At 42.0% G+C, this 24,420-nt stretch overlaps 1 protein-coding gene across 3 annotated transcripts in view; it reads right to left on the bottom strand.

Moving 5' to 3' along the window:
• Positions 1–24,420, bottom strand: part of traf3 (TNF receptor-associated factor 3) — a 67,948-nt gene that overhangs the window by 18,174 nt on the left and 25,354 nt on the right. For all 3 annotated transcript variants that reach the window (XM_078562411.1, XM_078562413.1, XM_078562412.1), the window contains exons 2-6: positions 6,040–6,321; positions 4,401–4,452; positions 4,198–4,302; positions 3,178–3,342; positions 535–612 (exon numbers count right to left, since the gene is read on the bottom strand). In XM_078562411.1, coding sequence (XP_078418537.1) covers positions 535–612; positions 3,178–3,342; positions 4,198–4,302; positions 4,401–4,452; positions 6,040–6,302 — 663 coding nt within the window. In that variant the 5' untranslated portion in view covers positions 6,303–6,321. The remainder of the gene's footprint in view (positions 1–534; positions 613–3,177; positions 3,343–4,197; positions 4,303–4,400; positions 4,453–6,039; positions 6,322–24,420) is intronic.

The following is a 24,420-nucleotide window of genomic DNA, read 5'->3' as shown; positions in this document are numbered from 1 at the left end:
TCACTACTTGAAGTAAGCACTCAATTAGAGCACATTCAGCTCTCATTCAAGCCACAGTAATGACATCTTATTGCCTACAATGGCTTTTAGCTATCAAGCCCAGAGAGCCTTGTGCCTGAGCACATAAGAACACAGATACATCACCATCTCAATAATTTGGCTCTCATTCAGAAAGGGCAGAAAAGGGAGTTGACAGACTAGGAATCTCACAGCTCAGATTAGGATACACACAGTCAGCAAATTCTACACATAAAGGCTGATTCCAGGGCTCAAAACAGAAACTCTTTGTAAAAGTGGCAATTTACAGTCACAACTTGCTCTTTCCTCTCATGTTTCATCAAAGGGGCTTCACTCTTACACATTTATTTGGAGGGATAAGTTCTATGTGGTGATTTTCTTATGTGAGAACTAAATTGTAATGTTATATTATGCAGCTAAAGTTATTTCTTCATACTAACTGAATCCATAACCAGAAATGTCCAACTACCAACTCTTAAAACTGGGCTGTAAGGAACTTAAAAAACACACACTTACCTCTCCCCTCAGAATATAAGCATTGCACTTATTAGGGCATGGCACTGGGAATGACGGACAGTCAAAGTCTTCATGTTTCTAGGAAGAAAAGAAACCTTCAGTTTCTTCAAATGCCACCACCACCCACCGCAACCCTCCTCCAAAAAAATAGTTTGAAGTAATTTAAAGACAATATCCAAGATTGTACATTTACCTTTTAACTTACATCCACCTGTTTATTTCCAGTCATGTACAGTTTTTATATGCATTCTTTTAATGCAGCTGATTTCAATTACAGAATCTATATGCTGAACTGCCCAGAGTGATGGCTGATCAAAGGCATTTGATCAGAAATGGTGATTCTCCGTGACTTCCATTTACAAATATAATCATTTTGATGCGCTTCACTTCGAAAGATAAGCACAGCTCTTTATATTTAAATCCACCTCACTTCCCCCTACAACCACCAGCCCCACACCCTTCCCAAAGAAAACTTCTCCCCTCCTCCTGAACATGCAGAGATCAGCTGGGAAATGGTAGCACGGGCACCAGGCTCCCAGGACCTTAGCAAATGATCTCACTAGAGATAAATTACACCCCGGGCAATTCCGTTACACTGGCAGATCTGATTAGCACACAATGCATTTAATTCAGGATGGGACTGAAAGGCGTTAAAGATACTGTTGATGCAGCATGATACAGGTTTAAGTACAGTTTATATAGAATCAGCTGCCCAAATTCCTGTGTAAAACATAGATCCAGTGCAGCTCTGAAAGTTGTCTGTCTTTCTGTCTCAAATATGACAGGAAACTACAGTAATAGGCTTTACTGGAGGCAGTCAGGATTAAAGAATATTGAGAACCCGGTTTAGTTCTCACTGTGACTCACTTTGTACAAAATCAACAGAAAACAAATCACCCCTGAAGGCCATCAATCTCTTTTAAGACAGTAAAGGCTGCTTAGAAAAAAAGCTAATGGCATCACTTTGGTTACATAGAGATAAAAGCAAAAACTACGGATGCTGGAAATCCAAAACAAAACCAGAAACAGAAATACCTGGAAAAACTCAGCAGGTCTGGCAGCATTGGCGGAGGAAAGCACAGTTGACGTTTCGAGTCCTCATGACCCTTCAACAGAACTAAGTAAAAATAGGAAAGGGGTGAAATATAAGCTGGTTTTGGGGGGGGGTGGGGGGGGGGGGGGTTGTTGGGACAAGCAGCCAGTGATAGGTGGAGATAACCAAAAGATGTCACAGACAAAAGAACAAAGAGTTGTTGAAGGTGGTGATATTATCTAAAGGAATGTGCTAATTAAGAGTAGAAGACTGGACAGATAAGGTACAGATAGCTCTAGTGGGGGTGGGGGAATACTAAAAGGTAGAAATAAACAATGGGTGGAAATATATTTAAAAATAATGGAAATAGGTGGGAAAAGAAAAATCTATATAAATTATTGGAAAAACAAAAAGGATGGGGAAGAAACGGGAAGGGGGTGGGGATGGAGGAGAGAGTTCAAGATCTAAAATTGTTGAACTCAATATTCAGTCCGGAAGGCTGTAAAGTGCCTAGTCGGAAGATGAGTTGCTGTTCCTCCAGTTTGCGTTGAGCTTCACTGGAACATTGCAGCAGGCTAAGGACGGACATGTGGGCATGAGAGCAGGGTGGTGTGTTGAAATGGCAAGCAACAGGGAGGTCTGGGTAATGCTTGTCGCCCCCCCCCCTTAAACCAGCTTATATTTCACCCCTTTCCTATTTTTACTTAGTTCTGTTGAAGGGTCATGAGGACTCGAAACGTCAACTGTGCTCTCCTCCGCCGATACTGCCAGACCTGCTGAGTTTTTCCAGGTATTTCTGTTTCTGGTTTTGTTTTCACTTTGGTTACAGGTTACTTAAGTATTCATTATTTGTGATTAAGCTGTTATCATTTTGGTTAACACCTCCCCCACCACTACTGGTTACAAAGAAATACAGCCAGATATGGGATGAAATGTCAAATATTGTTATACAAGAGAGGAACCACCACAGTGTTGCCTGAAATCAGAAGCATTCTTATCAAACTACTCAAACCTTTGCCAAATCTCAGTGGCTTTTGATACTGAGCCAGAAAAAAATATAATTCACAGCAGCTAAGGCTTGGTTCATACCATAATCCCACACTATTTGCAGTGAAAGGAGCCACACCTGCATCAATTCCTCTCTTACTAGGCAGTACGTAAAAGCTGCACTCTGATATTGTTCCCCTTTCCTGAAAGGAGTTATTGGGTTCTTCTCACCTTGGCACAACAAATATTAGCACTTATATAGCGTCTTTATCGTAGCTAAACATCCTAAGGTAGTTCAGTAGGTCACTGAGTGACCAGGTTGGCCACCATCACAGGAACACTCATCCATCCTGCATAGCAGACTTGTTTTTAAATCAGCACTTAAAAGCTAAAAGGAACAACCTAGAACACATATCTTGGCAGTAACCACAAATGGTGGCAATGAACACGGCACAAAGTTTGCCGCAATAACACTGAATTGCTCCAAAATTTCCAGCACAATTCTAATTGTTCTTCAACCAACTTGAAAGGTAAAATTAACATAATTTAAAGATGGCAATAAACACCACCAATGATAGAGATAAAGAAGCAGAAGAGCATATATTTATTTCAAAGTCTCTTACTTTTAATTCTGCAATAGTGATTTCAGTCCTGCAGTATTTACAGGTTTGCTCCCGATATTTACAGCTTGAATTTAAATGGTCAGCTAAATCTTTCCTCTGCACCATTTCTGTGCATCCCCTTCGTGCACATCGGACTTCCTGATAAGGACATTCAAGTAAGTGGCCCTTTATGAGGAGAGACAATAGCAAAAAAAATATTGACATTGAGATTATTCCATCCAAACAATTGTAGCATAATTTTGACTTTTGGGGGTACGGTAGGATAGTAGTTATGTTGCTGGACTAGTAAATCCAGGTGCCTTGACTAATGATCTGAAGTCTTGGACTTCAAATCCATCATGGCAGCTGGGGAATTTAGATTCAATTAATTAAATAAATCTGCAATAAAAAACTACTATCAGTAATAGTGACCTTGAAAATACTGGATGGTCGAAAAGATCCACTGGTTCACCATGTCCTTTAGGGAAGGAAATCTGCGTCCTTACCCAGTCTGGCCTATATGTGACTCCAGACCCATAACAATGTTATGGTGTTATAATAGGTGACTCTTAACGGTCCTCTGAAATGAGCTAACAAGTCACTCAGTTGTATTCAAGAAGGCAGCTCACCATCACCTTCTCAAGGGTATTTAGGGATGGACATTAAACGCTGGTCTCACCAGTGACACCCACAACCCATGAATGAATATATATTTAAAAAATAATCAATAGACATAGGACCACACAATGATCTAATCAGTAAGGCATGTGAGTATTTTTTTGATTTTTAATTAAATTCTGAAAATAAAATCCTCATATTAAAATCACTAACAACCCAGTTATGGCATAATGTCTAATATTGAGACTTATGTATATATTCAAGTGATACATAGGATCATAAGCATTAATAAGAGACAGATCCTTTAGAATTTAATACCCCAAATTAAAACATAATAATAGCCCAGTCCACTGGTTATCTAAAAATGCATCAAAATAACTCGTTGAACATGCTTCAGTGAAGATGTTGGATCATATCATTTACCTCAAGCTTTCCGAGAGGTAGCTGTTTCTGACAGCCATTTATCTCATTTCTACAGTAGATTTGAAGTGCAAGAACCTCTTTTTTACAGCACATGTCCTTAAAAACCTTAGAAAATACAAAATTGAATGCCATGTCAAAATTATTACAGGTTAAGTATTAAAACTGAATTTAAAAGCTGCTGTACTATTCACTTGATTGCCTACCGTATTCTCACATAAAGACTCATTGTCAGCTGGGCAAACTGGCTTCGGACTCCTAAAAACATAAAACATTAAATAAGAATATAACTACAATAACTTAAATCCTAATGGTATGGAAATAATATTTTGGTTGCATAATTCAGATATATAAAAAGACATATTTCCCTTTTAGCTCTCTTGGTCTGACCACTACTCAAGTTATATTACAGATAATAGTTAGCAAAATAATTGTAAATTATTTATTCAGATAAAACAAGCTCAAGAATTATTTTTTTTTTAAATGTCAAGAAACATCCCTCTCTGGTTTCTAAACTCCACCTCAGCCTGAATTTTTCTTGTGTCGGGCGGGCTCGGCGGAGGTGGTCCTGGAGCCGCCCGCGATCAGCTCCACGCTGCCATTTTACGCGGCCAGGCCCATTAAGGCCCGCCCAGCATAATACGCGAGCGGAGCGTTACCTGTGTGGGCGGGGAGAGGAGGGAGAGTTGGGTCCAGCGCTCTTTTGTGCACACGCACGAAAGAGCGCTTCAATCTCCCTGAGGCACAGCACTGCCTCAGGGAGATTGAAGCACTTTTGAAAAAAAATACATGCAATAAAAATGTAATGAATCTTGTCCCCTCGTGTGACTGTGTCACATGAGATGGGATATGTTTTTATGTTTCATAAAAAGATTTTATTCAATTTGTAAAAGCTTTAGGAAACCTCATCCCATTCGTGGATGAGGTTTCCTAAAAAACGTAAAGGCCGCTTGGCCTTTTCACCTGCCCACCAACCGTAAGGTTGGGCGGGAAGTGTAAATTCGAAATTAATTAGTTCCTTAATGGCCTTAATAGGCCTTTTAATTATCAGCGGGCGCGCAGCTGACTCTGGCGCACGGCCGCCGAATGAAACTTTGCGAGACAGCGCGGTGACATTGGGACGCACGCCCGACATCATCACACGTGCCGGCATGTCGGGCCCGCTCCCTGCACACCCACTGTAAAACTCTGGCCCTCAAAAACATTGGGGGGAATTGCTTGCCAAATCATCCACATGTTAATTCCTAATGCCACCAACTCTAGGTTCCAGAGTTCATCCATCCCTATAGACTCTAGATCAGAGTCTCTCATTTTCGATGGTTATTTGTTTAAATTACATACTTCAAAATAGGTTACCATTCCCATAAACATGACTCATAAATTGATCTCCAAGAAAGTCACTGGAAGAACCATGTATGTTACTTTCAATAACAGGATATTCTTTTGGCCCAAATGACATTTTCCCAACAGCCTCTGGGTCTTGTGATTTTCTAGTTGTTAGCACACTACTGACCCAAACATAAATCAAGTTTTATGTAGTGACTATTAGCAATGAAATTGGGTTTCTACTATTACTGTTACTATTAGTTCTGAAGAATCTGTCAATTATCAATATTTGACAACATTTCTTATTCAACTCATATTTTGCAGTCACCACTTCACAGATAATAGTTAGCAAAATAATTGTAAATTATTTATTCAGATAAAACAAGCTCAAGAATGATTTTGTTTTTAAATGTCAAGATAGTCAATGCAGCAAACAAACATTAATTGCAACACTTGAATGAGGTTCCATTTAGTCTATCCAAATTTACACAACAGGATTTCTAATAAATGATCTCTTACCCAAGAATTTTCCTTACACAGCTTTCACAGAATCTGTGGCCACAAGCAGTCTGTTTGGGGTTGCAGAGTGCAAGACGACAATGTTCACATTTGTACTTGTTTTCCAGTTTCAGCACAAATTTTTCCTTGAAACCCCCATCCTCTGGTTCGATGCTGAGGGATGACAGCTTGCTATTTGGAAGGTGAACTACATTTGCCTGCTGCACCAGGGACTCCAGGGAAAGCGGTGGGGCTGATGACTCTATGTTTCTTGCTGTTGCCATGGCCTATGGCCGTCCAACTCTGTAAAGAAGCAGATTTCAGTGTGGAGATTTAATAGGCTAGCTCTCTTACTGCATTGCATTAACTAACGCTGCACATTATTGAGTTCCATACACCCCTTTAGGTAATCCTTAGCTCAGGTAGTTAAGCAATCAGCAGGTAAGCAAAAGGATTGAGTTCAAATTAGATTCATTTGATACAATTAAGGGAAGCTTCTCTATTCCTGTCTAACTATTATAAAATACCAGGAAGAAGAGTAGAGCAGGGAAGAGTGATTTATTATTTTCTCCAGGGGTATGGATTAAAAAAAACACTTCTTGATTTAGGACTCCTTTCTTTTTTTTAAATTAATTTACAAGATGTAGGCATCACTGGCTAGGCCAGCATTTATTGCCCATCCCTATTTACCCCTGAGAAGGTGGTGGTAAGCTGCCTTCTTGAACCACTGCAGTCCACGTGGTGTAGGTACACCCAGAGTGCTGTTAGGGAGGGAGTTCCAGGATTTTGACGCAGCGACAGTGAAGGAGCAGCGATATATTTTCAAGTCAGGATGGTGAGTGGCTTGGAGGGGAACTTCTAGGTGGTGGTGTTCCCATGTATCTGCTGCCCTTGTCCTTCTAGGTAGCAGTCATGGGTTTGGAAGGTGCTGCTGAAGGAGCCTTGGTGAGTTTCTGCAGTGCATCTTGTAAATGGTACACTATCGGTGGTGGAGGGAGTGAATGTTTGTGGAAGGAGTGCCAATCAAGAGGACTGCTTGTCCTGGATGGTGTTGAGCTTCTTGAGCATTGTTGTAGTTGCACTCATCCAGGCAAGTGGAGAATATTCCACCACACTGCCGACTTGTGCCCTGCCCTGGTGGACAGGCTTTGGGGAGTCAGGAGGTAAGTTACTTGCTGCAGGATTCCTACCCTCTGACCTGCTCTTGTAGCCACAGTATTTATATGGCTAGTCCAGTTCAGTTTCTGGTCAACGGTAACCCCAGGATATTGATAGTGGAGGATTCAACGATGGCAATGCCACTGAATGTCAAGGGATAATGGTTAGCTTCTCTCTTGTTGGGGATGGCCATTACCTGGCACTTGTGTGGCGCAAATGTTACTTGCCACTTGTCAGCCCAAGCCTGGATATTGTCCAGGTCTTGCTACATTTGGACATGGGTTGCTTCAGTATCTGAGGAGTCACAAATGGTGCTGAACATTGTGCAATCATTAGCGAACATCCCCACTTCTGACCTTATGATGGAAAAAAGGTCAAAGATGAAGCAGCTCAAGATGGTTGGGCCGAGGACACTACCCAGAGGAATTCCTGATTGGTTGCAGAGTGGTGGTGATGCTGTTTATGAAGAATCACCCACCCCACCATGTATAATGGAGGGGGTAGCATAGCCATGAGCAAAATGAAAAAAGTGAAGAAAAAAATCAACTTCTCAGATTCAAATGACTGATCTTAGCAAGATCTTAGGTAGTGGAAAACTGCAATTGCCTTCATTACCTTTGGATTAGGAAGGGGAAAAATTAACCAGCATTCTTCATCCTGCTCACTACATTTTGACCCCTGTAGGGAAATATACAGAAATGGACATTGAATTTGGCCATGATCAGATTTGGTTCCTGCTAACTAGGCCGGTGCACATAATCAACAACTACCAAGGTGAGGTATTGGAGGATGGGCAGCACCTGTGGAATCACTACTTGGCACAAGTTCAGCCCGCAATAAGGGGATATCAAACCTTACTCCAGTTCTAATGGTACAGGTCCATAGAACACATCAAATTTACACATAATTTGACACTAGTTCCACAATCTTACTCCAACAGAATGTCTACAAAGAGGATCAAAAATGAGGAATGTACAGACCGATTTCTTTTGCCTGAATCATCAATTCGTGTATCCTCCTCTGAACTAAAATCAGTGCCAAATTATGGGTTATTTTATGCTGTGTGTCCATATCTACTGGGGAACTGGATCGACTCTGATCAAACTCAGTTCATATGAGATTTTTGCAAGCAAGAAAGAAAGGAGAGTTTTATTCCACCAGTCTGGATTTGGATTTGGGTATAATCCCATCCCATTTCACCATGTTTGGCTGACTTTAACTTCTCAAAGTATATTATTTCTTAGCTTGACCCTCTCCTGCATCAAAATAAGCGTATGCAAAAATACACATATACCTAAGTCACCTGTCCCAAAAGCAAGGGGAAGAAAATCCTGAAATAAAAATTGTGGAATAAATTAATGCTAAAATCCAGAGTCTTTCATACGAAACGAAAGTGCAGATCCCATTTGAGAATAAAAAATGTCAAGACAATTAAAGTAAATTGGTGATAAAACCAACTTTCTCTAGCATTTCTTGATACTACAAGTACTTTGGCAAAGATAAACACTTTGTTGTGGGTAAAATGCTAAGACAATAACTGAGTCAGACCTGAAGCATGCAGTTTGACATTCTGGCACTCCATTACCAGTTTTTCAGTCTGAAGGAACACTGTTACCGAGCAATGCAAATAAAACTACCTGTTTTATGAACAAAAAAAGCAAAAATGAATGGAAGAGGGAAAGCAGCTGTGCGAGAAATTGGAAAATCAAGCAAGGCCTAATTCAAATGACAGTCTTAGTCAGCTTTCAAGTACCCAGTAGCTAGCTTTTCCCACTTTTAATCATATTACTAGGAAGCAATGCTCAAGCCTGACGAAAGGATTACTTATTACTCCCACCATTGATAAAGACAATATCCATAGAAATGCTGATGTGCCGGGAAGCTCTACCAATCAAGGAGTGTACGGGCGTGCGTGCACATGTGCACGCACACAGGGGCGTGCGCTGGCGTGGGTGTGTGCGTGTCGGGTGGAGGGGGGAACAAGATGTTATTATTCTTAACCATTTGTAGCTGCAGCAAAGCAGCTCTAAAATCAGCAACAGGAATTCAATTTTAATTTAAAAAAGCAAAAGTAGAAAATATACCACTGATGATCTTGTATTTCACAGCATTTTGGGGGAAAAGTACTGTGCTGCAAACTATTTTATATTAAACGGAAAACACACACTTGTTCACAGGCTTTGTATGGGCTTGGGTAGCTGAGTCAAAGATGAACAATTTTAAAAGGGCTTCTGAAACTATAGATTTTCAGTCAAAGTTTGAGAAAGGAGTATATTTTCAGTCAATTTACTGGCAGAAAGTTTGTCTCTTCAAAACGAAAACGGTGAAAACAAGTGAAGAGGGCACTCAGCAGAGCACATACCTCTGCCAAGCTGTGTTAACTCAACATTATTACAATTATGCAGCTCTTTTCAAGGCTTTTCCCTGCCTGGTTGATGCTCTGTAGCTACAAAGCTGAAAAAATAAATCTTTTTATTAAGAGCTTCCATCTCACCGAGGAGGCTTCTGGCCAATCCATAGCCAACAGCCTGCTCTGAAACCTCTGCTCACATTTTGACAGCTGTGACAAATTCCACCACATCCACATTTTAACTAAAACAACCTACAACATTCTTTAAAAAAAAAATTCACCCCATCTCCCCATGTTAATGGGTCCTTAAAAAATTTCCAGTGTCAACATAGGCATCTTCTCCAAAAACTAATTAGTTCTTTCTAGGGCCATACCCTGTATACCAGGTTTTGATGAAATTCGTCCATTCATTGAGATATATGGCTGGATTTCACGGGGTGCTGTAGTTCCTGCTCTTCCCCAACTAAAGGACGGGTGGGGGGGATGCGAGGAGTGGTGTGAAAGCACACCTATGATTCTGGTGGCACCTTGCATCAATTTAAAGCTGGGAGCAGTATTAATTGCTTTAATGCGAGGCTTCTGCCCTGATTTGGGGAGGAAGTCCTGCCTTAGAGAGCTGCCGAGCAATCAAACGGCCAGCAGCTCTGTAGTCTCAATAGCGCCAGCTGAGCGTGGTGGCTACAGCTGGGGTTGCAGGCAGTCCCAACATGCCAAGGAGCCTGGGTAAGTCCAGAGTCGGGAGTCTCTGTGAGGGGGCTGGGGGTTGCGTTTAAAAGGCAGGGAGCAGGGGCTGTGATCTTGGGGGTGGGGGAGAGGGAGGGTGGTGCCTTTGCTGGCCCAGGGGATGACAAAGGAGGTCCCCTTCCTCCCTGCCCGACACCAGCCCCCTTCCTGCATGGCATGGGCCTCCCCTGCTGTGGGTAAAATACCGGCACAGGTGGGATGAAGCATCAATAGGTTCAAGGACAGGCAGGCCACCCAGCATTTCACCTGCTGCTGCAGCACCCCCACCCGGCCCCTGTAAAATTTCAGACAGGCCGGTTGCGGGTGGATTAAAAGCCACTGAATTTTACATGCCCTCTGCAATCCTTTAAACCCAACAGCAAGGAAGCATAAAATCCAGCCCATACGGTTTACAGACCAACAGAGATGAAAAACATAACCTTAGCCCAAACAAAAACAAAAATTGCTGAAACAAAATTAATAACCTTAGCCCACCTGGATTCCAGTTATATTTTAGCAAACGGTGCCTGGCAAATGTGAAAGGCTTATATTTTCAAAGTCTGATTTATAGCTTTTAGATGCAGTGCTAGTGATAGTTTCAGTTCAACATTGGAGGAGAACTAAGAACACTATTTTTTACTTGGGTTTCCAAGGATTTGAATTCAGGTTCTACAGGCGGAAGGATAGCCTTCTAGCTCATTTCATTACCCATCCAACTCAAGTGAACTTCTACAGATGCATCGATAAGGGATGCAAGAGGAAAGTCCCAAATCCCAAAATAAACCCTACTGCAAAACAAATTTACCATGTATTCCAACAGCACACCCTGAAATGCAAAGGCTTCTCTTCAACTCTCAAGTGATACGTCATATCTAAACACCTAAAATGCAATCTCATACAAATGAACATACACACAATTCATTTGCTCTATTGAAAAATTATTTTTTTCAATAAAGCAACTAGAATAATTACATAAGTTCATCATTTTCAAAAGAGCATGTAACTTCAGTTTGTGTCTTCTATTTATACATATATCCCTACCAGACAGATGTGTCTTTTGCTCTCAGCTTCTTCGGTCTCTCAACTAAAAGAGAGCTGATTGACCAAAGAACTTGTATCACATCCAAAATCTAGCAAGCACTCAGTCTCACTGGCAGGAGGCTTTCCTGGATTTCCACAAAGTTAAATACCAGAACTCGATAAGGGATGCAAGAGGAAAGTCCCAGATCCCAAAATAAACCCTACTGCAAAACAAATTTACCATGTATTCCAACAGCACACCCTCTAATCTTTTATGCTACTTGCGCATATCATACTTGTAGCTAACATAATTGTATATAAACGTTCTAAAATAGAGAGCAGTAGCATATGATCAATAGCGTGCAAGTTTCCTATTTCCCCATTACTCAGTGCTCTGGAATTAATTACATTTCTTTACATCTCTGACTTTTCTTGGTTTGTTGTTGATCTGGTTGGAATGATCAATCGTGGCTTGGCTGTACATGTCACACAAGTAACGTGCACAAAGCAACTGAGCTTGTCTTCAATCAGGTTCAACTTTCTGTCAATCCTGGGAGTTTTCATATGACATTACTTTGCACCCTTTCCCATACATCATTCCTGCTAAGATGACAGGAAATTAACTCTTAACAGAAGCTCTGCACATGGTGATCAGTAATGTTCTGCTGCATTCAGATGCTAACTCTGAAGCACTATGCTCATGGGTTCAATTCTCTTCACCCCTTATTCCCCTCATTTCCCTGGCAATGAATTTTGCTACTTCTACATCCTCTGGTGCAGGGTAGATAGGACATGGCATTTTCTACCCTGCAGCAAGTTTGAGCATGCAGCCAGACACAAAGAACACGGTGAAACCCAATGAATAATCTGCTTTGTGCATCACTGGTGTGATACTGAGCCGTGGAGACCAGGAAGAATTTGACATCAATAGGTACTACGTTAGCCAATCTCGGTCAACACAGCAGTGGAAGCTACAAATGACCTCAGCACTCCCAGATTAGGAAAGAGGGGGAGGACGGTGGGGAGAGAAAGTAGTTAGGGTTTCTATGTCCAGTGACTCTTGGTGCAATCGGCATATGATGGTTGAGGGCAGGAGCAGGCTCAGCTGTGACAGAGCCCATGCCAAAATCCATTGTCCTGACTCATTTAACGAGCAACGGCCACATGGATCAAAGAGCTTGCATGGAATTGCACTGCACAAGTCACTCAAATCACTTCAGTGGAGAGTGCATAAACAGAGAAAGAAAAATGGAAAAAGCAAATGGAGGGAAACATATGCTCTCCTTATTGTTATGAATTGCTTTGACCTGGACTTCATGAGTTTGAAAGCCTCGAGAGGAAAGGGGTTGGAGGGGGGAGAAAGACATAAGGGGAAATCCCCTCGGAGTGCTCTTTTTGCACTAGCTGAGGTAGTTCAGAACTTTTTATCCCAGGAGACATTGACACATCATCAGTTTTGTAACCTTTCCAGTAAATGCAGAAGTTATTTTGCAAAGATTTTTTCGTTTTCACAAATTTGCAGCAACTGCTGAACTGACAAGTGCAGAACTGGATAACAGTGACAAATACTTTTGGCTTTTAAACATACTCTGAACAGAATAATAGTTCAAGGATAATTTTAAAAGTAATCTTTACTAGTGGTTCAAGCTGCACTGTAGAAACTTGAGTGCGTAATGCAAAGCAACACCCCAGTGCAGTGCTGAGAGTCTGTCAGAAGTGTCACCCTCCAGATGAGATGCTCAACTGAAGTCCCATCTGCTCTCTCAGGTGGACATAAAAGATCCCATGACATTATTCAAAGAAGAGCATTGTGGTTCTCTTGGGTGTCCTGGTCAATAGTTATTCTCCAGCCAACATCACTGAAACAGGTGGTTTGGTCATTTATCTCAGTGCTGTTTATGACAGCACTGCTGTTGCATTGCAAATTGATGCTGTATTTTCCTACATTACAACAATTACTGCATTTCAAAAGTACTTAATTAGCAGTAAAGTGCTTTGGGAAGTCATGAAAGGTGCTATGTAATTGTTAATGTCTTCCTTGCCTTATAAAGCAAAAATATTTTCTATACGCTTTCCACTTGTTCATCTGGCTGGAATTCCATTCTGTAAAGGAACAATTTGCTTGATTCATTTGATCAAAACTCAACTCACAGAATCGTCTGTTCATTCAGCTTAATAGCCAAATAGGCAAATTCATCAATGAAGCTTTTAAGCAAAAATAATCATTTATCTATTACTCATAGTACCTGGATGAGCACTTGGCACGTCATAACATTCAAGGCTATGGGCCAAGTGCTGGTAAATGGGATTAGGTAGGTAGGTCGGGTGTTTCTCATGTGTCGGTGCAGACTCGATGGGCCGAAGGGCCTCTTCTGCACTGTGAGATTCTGTGATTCATAGTCTTTAGAATTTCTTGGGTATAGACCTTTATAACAGGATTAAGGCCAAATGGGCATCAGTGAAAATATTTCAAAAAAGGTAATTAAAGATGTAAAGTATAAAAAATAACAACGAAAAACTAACACCATAGAGCTGCTGCTACAGGAAGTTTCTTGTGAATGAACATAGAGATGCTGTTCCTTGGACTGCTATGATGCCTTCATTGCCCAAGATTTATACAGGATGGCATCACTGTGTACCAGAATGTCTTGTGTAACTTCTGGCTCATTCTAATTAAAGTTTCGATTTTAAGGACAGTGGGGGGGATAGGATGGGGCAAATTGCTCATTTCGCCCCCCCCCCCACCACCCTCAAGAAGGAAAGACAGCCAGCGGCCCATGCGCTTGAAAAAAGCCTGCCCCAGCTATAATGTGTGCCAGCAGGCTGACCGAGGAGAGAGTGGGACTTCCGCCCTTCAGAGCTGCTAGCCAATCAGTCCCAGACCTTGGCAGTGGCCACTACCAGGACTGCAAGCAGGCCCACGAAGAAAACTGGATGCCAGAGCCCAAGTTAGGCCTTTTTTGGGGAAGGATCAGACAGCCAAGGCAGGGGCAGGGTTTTTTTTTTTGGGGGGGGGGGGGGGGGGGGGGGGGGGGGGGGCGGGGGGTGGGCAGGGAAGGGGGCATTGGGCAGGGAGGCAGTTTTTCAGGGCAGGTGGGAAGAAATGAAGAGGGTGGGGTGCCCCCAATGTGCATAGGGCACTCCTCCAATGGGCACTGTTCCCCACCTCCCCCACCACTTCGTCACGCTTTCTTTCAAATTGGGCTCAAAAAACAGCTTGCCCACACTCCTGCCTGCCTACACCATCTGTATTATGGTGTGGGTAGTGTAATATCTTGGTCAATCGCCCTGGTAACAAGCTCAATTGACCGTTAGTCATTTATTTAAAAATGCCAGGCCTGCCCACTTACCATATGGGGGACAGCTCAGGGTGGGTGGGCAAGTGGTGGGTTAGGCACCCCTCATATTTTACCTGCTGCCTCACCCCACCACCCCCACCCCGCTCCACCAAACACATGCCCGGTTTGGGGTGGGGGGTGGAGAATGTGAGGCCACAAAATCCAATTCTAAATTTTTTTCCTCAAAACATTGGCCAAAACTTCCAATTGGCCACTGCATCATTCTCATCAGTGTAATACAGGGCTGCCAACTCTGGCTGGACATATTCCAGGAGATGTCTCCGCACAATCTCCTACCTTCAACCGCTCCATCCCCTCAATCCCAGCACTGGCAACCCAGAGCACTCTACTTTCCCACACCAACTGGAAGACGAGCAAACTCTCTGCTAGCCAACTGGATGATACTTGATGGTCCATAAAACAACCTTATTTTCCATCTCCAATTGCTTTAATGTCCCACAGTCCTTGCTCTCAACAGAGTCCTGGAGATTAACTTTTTCATTCCTGACTCCAGGGCAATTCACAGGGTCAACAAGCCTGGCGTAATTAGAAGGATTCCAATAGGAAATAGATTTTACATAGAGAGCAACGTTGTTCGGGTGGCATTACTTTCCCCAAAGTATCCAAGGCAGAGCTTTTAGGAATACACAGGTTACCAGACTGTAGTCTGCAGGCTGTTATTCCTGAGATTCCAAAATTCACCAAAGAAGGCATAACTACAACAATGGAGAGAAGAGGCATGAGCAATCATTGACTTTGTCTACTGTGTTTAGCCCCCTTTCTAAAACTTTATCTTACATTTTTAGAAATCTAAGCTAGCAATTACATAGAAACATAGAAAATAGGAGGAGTAGGCCATTCGGCCCTTCAAGCCTGCTCTGCCATTCATTATAATCATGGCTGATAATCCAACTCAATAGCCTGCTCCCGCTTTCTCCCCATATCCTTTGATCCCTTTCGCCCCAAGAGCTATATCTAACTCCTTCTTGAAAACATACATTGTTTTGGCCTCAACTACTTTCTGTGGTAGTGAATTCCACAGGCTCACCACTCTCTGGGTGAAGAAATTTCTCCTCCTCTCAGTCCTAAATGGTCTACCCAGTATCCTCAGACTGTGACCCCTGGTTCTGGACTCCCCCGCCATCGGGAACATCCTTCCTGCATCTACCCTGTCTAGTCCTGTTAGAATTTTATAGGTTTCTATGAGATCCCCCCCATTCTTCTGAACTCCAGCGAATATAATCCTAACCGACTCAATCTCTCCTCATATGTCAGTCCCGCCATCCCAGGAATCAGTCTGGTAAACATTTGCTGCACTCCCTCTATAGCAAGAACATCCTTCCTCAGATAAGGAGACCAAAACTGCACACAATATTCCAGGTGTGGTCTTACCAAGGCCCTGTACAATTGCAACAAGACATCCCTGCTCCTGTACTCGAATCCTCTGGCTATGAAGGCCAACATACCATTTGCCTTCTTTACCGCCTGCTGCACCTGCATGTTTACCTTCAGCGACTGGTGTACAAGGACACCCAGGTCTCGTTGCACATTCCCCTCTCTCAATTTATAGCCATTCAGATAATAATCTGCCTTCCTGTTTTTGCTACCAAAATGGATAACCTCACATTTATCCACATTATACAATTAGGACCTTTAGTTCAAAGGCCCTCTAATGGCCTTGCTAATTCATTTTTTAAAAGATTCCTAGAGTCGAACTGAGTTTTTGGAAAAACTTGCTCCTCAAATTCTTGAACTAGAGATGAGAAACCAACAAACATCTTGATTATCTCCTCTGTGTTCCACAAAACCATACATTCCAAATGTACACTTCCACTTTATAACTCCTGGAATCTGTCCCCTATAGAGCACGTTTCGGATTGAAAAAAATTGAAAAAAAAATCAACCAATTACTTCCATTGACCGAATGCTTAAAAATATTCCAGACAAGCTGGTTCCTGTTCTATTTAAAATATATTTGCCAGCTGCCATAATGATACATATCAGACTCGGGGAATCCCAACAGGGAACCAGATCAAGCTATTCTTGCTTTTCTGTAACCTATCCAGGTACTTTCACTACTGGAACTTCAACTTCATGCACCTACAGTAGTGGATGCACGCACACTCAACCACTGAACCATCCCAGGGTCAGCTCATTCACCTCTAAGCGTTTCATTGTGTAGGTGGGAAAATGTTCATACAGCGTCCAGGAACACTACCATTACTTGATAGGACCATACTTACTGTAAACAAAAACTACAACTGTGTTTATCAGCAGCATTTATTTCCAGAAGCAGCATTAGCAGCAGCATGACAAATGGAAAAATAAGAAGTGCAGCAGATAAACCATTGTCACCAACAGGTAACTTGCATTTATACAGCACCTTTAAGGAAGGAAAACATCCCAACGTGTTTCACAGGGGCAGAATCAGGCAAAAATGGATGCCAGGCTAAAGGAGATAGAGATATTAGGAGGAGCATCCAGAAGCTGGCCCAGTGGGTTTCCAGGTGGAGTAGCTCATTGCAGGAATTGCCGAACATGACACCTAGAAAGCTGTAGAAAACTTGGAGTAAGCAACAAAGATGCACAAGAATCAGAAAAATGAAGGGCTCTGGGGGAGTTGAAGGGCTGGAGAATATTACAGAGGTAGGGTGGGGCAAGCGCATGAAGGAATTTAAACCTACAGATGACAACTTTAAATTTGAGGCATTGCGGGGGCTGGGAAGCAAATGATGACCAATGAGAATGGGAAGTGGTCAGTGAGGGAGATTTAATGTGGAATAGAGATGGGCAGCAGATTTTGGATTAGCTAAAGTTTGCAGAGCATGTGGAAGGCAGGCCAGGTGAACACTGGAAACAGGAGGTGACAAAAGTTATAGTTGATTGATTCAGCAGTAGATGGGCTGAGGCAGGAGTGGAGGCGGACGATGTTACAGAGGAGTATATGGGGTTGGAAGCTGAGTTTGGGGTTGAAAACTCCACGAAAATTGTAAATAGTTTGGGTCGGCTTCAGTGAGTGATTATGGAGGGAGATGGAATTGGTGGCAAAGGTTTGGGTTTTTTCTCTCCTCCCTACTCTTCAACCTCCTCCAGCCCTATGTTCCTGTTCACATTCTCCAAATCCAGCACTGTTTTACTATGTTTCCTTCAGTACCTTCCACTACCTCAGCCCCACACACTAGGACACTCTCCAAATCCCTCCTCACTTCATCATTGCCATCTTATAAAAACTTTGTTTAAAAGTGCATGCTTTTGATCACTTCCTTTAATTTCCATGCTAACCATGCTTGGATCTGGTTTTGAACCTTGGGAGATTTTGTTATGCGATACAAATACTAATTGTCTAAATGATAAGTTTCCTGCATAAATCATCACATTTTGCAATGGGACAGGCAAAATTATTGTGTAACTAGATCAATGGTTTCTGAAAATTGACTCCTTCTGTGATGCACTATTCTGTGATCCTAATCATTTGGTGATGAAACTTAAAAGCTCATGATTGGAGCATGCTTTTATGAAAAAGGTAATTCTCACTGAGTACAGACAAAGACGACCATTTGATCTACCCACCTCATCCTTTTGGAAGAATCTATGGTCTCTACATCACATCTAACCATCTCCTGAAAAATGTCAAAGCTTTTGCTTCTATCTTTCCAAATACTGAATTGCTTACTGATGGAATACATTTATCCAAATCAGTGATAGTCCTATTACAGCCTATGGGTGGCTTATGGTCTGCCTTTGATATACATAGGAACAGGAGCAGGTCATTTAGCCCCTCAAGTCTGTGGCCCTCAGCAAACTTGTATGTATATCTGAACTTCCATTCATGGCTGCCCAGTTATGGTATACTGACGGTACTGAGATTCTTTATTGTTCACCCTCCTTGCTCCCTGGTATAATATTGGCAGATGGGGCTAACCTAATTTTAATGGTGTACCATAAAGTATTATAAAGCATAAAGGTATTATCAAGCATATTGAAGTATGTATGGCATCAATTGGTATCATTTGTATATGTGAGAGTTAATATTGAGCACCGTGTACAGTTCTGGGTGCCACAATTTAGGAAGGATGTCAAGGCATTGGAGAGAGTGCAGAAGAGGTTTACGAGAATGGTTCCAGGTATGAGGAGCTTCAGTTTTGAAGATAGATTGGAGAAGTTGCAACTCTTTTCCTTGGAGAAGAGAAGGCTGAGAGGAGGTTTGAGAAAAGTATTCAAGATTATGAGGGGCCCGGACAGAGTGGACAGGGGGAAACTGTTCCAACTCATGAAAGGATCAAGAACTAGATGGCACGGATTTGAAGTGTTTGGCAAAAGCGATATGAGAATTTTTTTTTTCACACAGCGAGTGGTTAGGGTCTGGAATGCACCTCCTGAGAGTGGCGGAGGCAGGTTCAATCGAGGGATTCAAGAGGGAATTCAGTGATTATTTGAAAAAAGACAATGTGCAGGATTACAAGGAGAAGGCAGGAGAATGGCACTAGGTGAAATGCTCATTTGGAGAGCTGGTGCAGACATGATGGGCCAAATGGCCTCCTCCTGTGGTATAAAAATTCTATGATCCTGAACAATTTGTCTTGTCTATGGTGCTAAATGCATTCTTGGATCCCTTGATGCTTTGTTTAGAGTAAATGTGTTCTTGAATTGGATGACAACTTGCAACTTAAATTGTTCTTAAGTCACTTAAGTCACCCACATGAATAGGGTAGATTTAACTTAAAAAGAAATTCAAATAGGTTAATGTATAATTGTAATACTAACACCAGCAGATGAGATAACAGTGGTGATATTTCATGCATTACATGGAGCATAAACTTTTCAGCAAACCTGCTTCATTTCAATATACCTGAAAAGTTGAAGTGTTCGGAAATCTGAGCTTATTACTGGAACTCTGTACAATGGCTCAGATGGGATTTCCCTCCCCTCATAATTTGGTAATTGTGAGAATAATCATGGCTGGCCTGTTCAGTGGAGGGTGAATGGGCTATTTGTAGACTTGCTTTGAGCAGAATTGAAAGTTACATTTTTGCCAAATGAACTAATTACCCCTGATTTTGAATTTTGTGGTCAGTTTCTGTCTTCATCACCTTTCCCTTAATACTTTCTGTCAGCCCCCAGATCAGTCTGATCTGTGTACTAGGTTTTCATGCCGACCATAGCAGTCATTCATTGTGATTTATTAGCATTTTGTGTTTTTATGTCACTTCTTGCTTTCCCCACCCCACCAAATAGCCATTCAAGCTAGAATCTATTTTCTCCCAAATTTTCAACAGGAGTCACTGGATAGTGACCAAGAACCTGAAACTATTGCAGCAGATGGAGTGGGGATCCTGAGACCATTACAGTCTACGCAGCTCAATTTGGAGAGTTGGGCTGACAGATGGAAAATGCCATTTAATATGGAGGGCTGAGGAAGGGGAGTAAGTTAAATGGTAGTTGTCAGCTGGACAGGAGACAGAAAATGAATCCAAATTTACTGATTAGCAGACTTATGAAATGATCAGCATGATCTGCAGTAGCAATAGGGAGACCAAACAACAAGGAGTAAGATTAGCGATTAAGGTAGGGCCGGTTGTGGATGTACATATGGATACTGATCCCATGTCAACAAATGATGTTGCCAAGGGGCTGCATGTAGATGAGGAAAAGGAAGACATCAAGGATCATTATTTGGGTGTCTTTGGAGGTAATAATCAGGTAGATGAATGAAACCAAGTGAGGACAGTAGCACTGAGCTGGAAAACCGAGAGAAGGCATTAGAGGATAACAGGATGGCCTTGTGTGTCAAACATTGGAAGGGTCAAGGAGCAATAATGCATCATGATCACAGTCACAAACGATGTACTTTGTGATGTTTGTCACGGCTGTTTCAGAGGTGAGACAGGGCAGAAGCCTGACTGAAGCATGGAGTTACAAGAAATATAGACATGGATTTGGAAGGTAACATATTCAAGAGCTGTGGGGAAGATAGGAGAGTAATGTAGCAGTAGTTCAAGGAAAGAAGGGTTGAGGATAGACTTTTTGAGGAGGGTTGATGATGTTAATTTTGAAAGGGAGAGGGTCAGTAACTGAGGAGAGAGATTTACAATGTCAGCTAGCATAGGAACCAGGAAGGGAAGCTGGGCCATCATCAGTTGAGTAGGAATTTGTTCAGTGAGGTAGAAGTCTCATGAGTGAGTTGAGCTATGAAAGAGCACAAGGGCAGATGGAAGAGAAACTGGAGAAACACGCTGGTTCAAGGACAGGGAGGTTAAAGGGGTGGGGGGGAGGTTTGGCACTGTCGGTAACAGAAAGATTGGAGAGTGAACAGGCTGAAGAAACAAACTTCTAAACAGCAGGACTCAATTTTAGTGACAAAGAAGTCAATGAGATCCTTACTAGCTGTTAAAAGTAAAGGTTGAGGGGGCAAAGGAGGGCAATTAAAAGCAGACAATGGAAAATAGAGAAAAGAAGCTGTGGGCTATCTTTGCTCTCCAGAATGATCCTGCTGCTGCAGCTAACAATTGATGTGGTCCAACCACGGTGATGGTTGGCTAAACCAATTTTAAGCCAGAAATGCTCATCTGTGTCTCTGGAAGTCCAATGCGCCAACATGGGGGTCAAGTGATGGGGGTGGGGGAGGGTGCATTGGGAAATCAACTGGGAGGAAACAATCAATTTCAGTGAAGGTAATGAGATTTTGGTTATGGACTGGATGTAAGGTTTGAAACATAGCTCAGAAAATTGAGCTTGAAGACCACTGTGTGAGCCAAGCAGGGACCCAGGAAGGTGGGTGGGATAAGGGGTCTCTTGGATTGAATCAATTGTTGGCTCTGGTCATTTTTCACATAACCAGAACCCACTTATTAGGTTTTCTCATTGACTGGTCTTATGTATGAATACACCTTCCGTGGCCATCAAGTCCTGAAGTGGGACTTGAACCCAGAGCTGCTGACCCAGAAGTTACCTCCATGCCACAAGACCTTCTCCCCACTCAATAACAGGAAATTTTAACTCTTTCAAGTAACATTTTAACAACAGTTTCAAAATTCTTAACAGGCTGAAGACAGCAACACTCGAGCAGGCAGCTCACCACCACCTTCTCAAGGACAATTAAGGGTGGACAATAAATGCTGGCCTAGCCCGCAATGCCAGCATCCCATGAACAAATTAAAAAAATAGTGCAATCTAACTGAATTCCAATCAACAATTTAACTGATGCAGCCTGCTTGATTGGCACCCCATCCACCACCTTAAACATTCACTCCTTTCACTACCAATGCACAGTGGCAGCAGTGTGTACCAGCTACAAGATGCACTGCAGGAATTCACCAAGACTCCTTCAACAGCACTTTCCAAACCCATGACCCTTACCACCTAGAAGGACAAGGGCAGCAGATGCATGGAAACACCACCACCTGCAAGTTTCCCTCCAAATCACACACCATCCTGACTTGGAAATATATCATCGTACCTTCACTGTCGCTGGGTCAAAGTCCTGGAATTCCCTCCCTAACAGCACTGTGGGTGTACCTACACACATGGACTGCAGCTGTTCACCATCACCTTCTCAAGGGAAATTGGGGCTGGGCAATAAATGTTGGCCTAGTCCGGGCCACCCACATCCAGTGAATGAATAAAAAAAAATACACTACAATGCATTTTCCATTATAATTGGTAAGAGAGTTTACATTTTGCTTCCCCTTCCCCTCATTTAGTGCACATGTTAAGGATGTTCTTGGTCATGAGGACAAACTGGATATTTTCTATTTTAATTAAATAATTTTTTGATGTTGTAATTTCACAGAAAAATAAAACCAACAGTACCACACGAGCTGGAGTTCATCTTTCCACTAACTGCAACTCAAGATGGTGGCATTATAACTATACTGTCTATATAATACACATGTACCCTCAAGGCACCCATATCAAAAGTCACTGAGTTGAAATGCAACACTCCAAATGCACATAACAAGAGATGGCAGCAACTGTAGGTAGTAGTACACAAACAAAAAGCAGACAATGTACACAGCCAGCACCTGGCAGAGCCTACACCAGAGGCTTAAGATCAAAACAGCTTTGAGGAAAAAAAAATCACTTCCACTCAGTACAACTTAAACACCCAGAACGAGGTGAACTCAAACATCAGATCAAGTTTTGGATATTAGTCCAGAGCTATTTTATGTTGCATTTGTACTAAAACTGTAGCATACATGTAAAAATGATTTTGCTCTGCCTTAACACAACAGTTGTAGGATAAATTCAATTTAAAATCAGTGGCAGTAGCTGACCTGACCCTGGGGGAGGGAGTCTTTCACAATTCAGGTCTTGGCATCCAATTGTATTTAGCACTAATGTGAAGCTGAAACCACTTCACACCAATGCTAAACTCGCATAGAAACACACCTTCACATCAAATTCCAAGCCTGTTTTCAATCGCACAGAAAACTACAGAACCCAAATATAGTCAAGGATTTAAACTTGCTTAGGAATTGCAACTGACATTACTTTAATGCTGACATCAATCCCATTTATTTGCTGGCATTGGATTAATCCGGGGAGACAAATCCAAACTAGGGTTTTAATAGTATTGACATTGTAATGTCACATACTTTAAATGCATTACAAATCTAATGAAAATGCTGCAATAATCCCAGAGTGACATTCAGTGGCAAAATGTGCTTCCTTTATCAGGAAGCAACTTTGGTGAAGAAGGACATCACGTCTACATGATTGTCGACCACTTCTTTATGAACTCAGTATCCAGCGTCACTCAAACCTAGCACCACTGGAGTTGGTAAAAACTCAGCAAACAGTAGTCTCTCATAGGAGACCCACTAAGTAAGCATTCGAATACTGTGTACAGTCTTTCCAGGGAGAAATGTCACAGAAAACCTTCCCCTCCCTCAATTACGCTTTGCCTTCTAAACATTTCTTACGTTGGTAAAAATTGATCATGAACTCCAGTGGATTTGTGTGCATTGTATATAGAAACAATAGAACTGCACACTAAAGCCTACTAGCAGATATTTAATCTACCCAGTATCCTTTTTACAATCAATGTGCTGTTAATTGTCAGGCAAAATTTTGGAAAAGAAATTATACTCGCCTGGAAACACTGCCATGAAGATACTGCCTTTCCACTGTTCTGAAAGCCGAAATAGAGCAATAAACAGAACTTAAAAAGGAGACAAGTCATTCAGTTAGGGGGTTTCCTAGGCGGGAGCAGTTCCTGGTAGTGCTGGGGACGGCCTGGTGAAAATTCCCAGAAAAACTATTTGGGGAAAGTTCCCAAAGCAACAGAAGCTGCCGCAGTTTGAACTTTTAATCATATGTCTAACAACATTTCTTGAGTAAAGTTACAGTGCATAACAAAAGCTCCATATGGTTAAAACAAATACAGAGGAATAATGCCAGCTGCTTTAAAATCAAAGACCTTTTTAACTGAAGGACCGTTTGAATGTTTTCCCCATAACATTTACCAGCAGCATGATTTTTCGTTACATCGGCAACTTCATAACTCAAAATTTTAATAAGGTAAAAATCTAGGCTAGGATTGCTTGAAATCTTAATACTAACATGGCAGTCGGTGCTGAAGATGATCAATAAAAAAAACTATAACTCCAGAGCAAATGTTCAGTAAATGATCTGGCTATCAAATCACTTTCAAAAAATTGGTTTGAATTACGTTAATTCAATTACGCCGGACAATTCTCCGACCGGAGCTCCTGGTAAGCAATAATTGGTCAGGAAATCAAGGGTCGCGGTGGTCCACATTCTAACTATTAATTTAAATGGATGGAAAGCAAACAGTGCAAAGACACAATTTTT

This window comes from Cetorhinus maximus, chromosome 18 (genome assembly GCF_964194155.1).
Source record: "Cetorhinus maximus chromosome 18, sCetMax3.hap1.1, whole genome shotgun sequence".
Lineage (NCBI taxonomy): Eukaryota > Metazoa > Chordata > Chondrichthyes > Lamniformes > Cetorhinidae > Cetorhinus > Cetorhinus maximus.
This window is presented reverse-complemented; position numbering and strand designations above follow the sequence as displayed.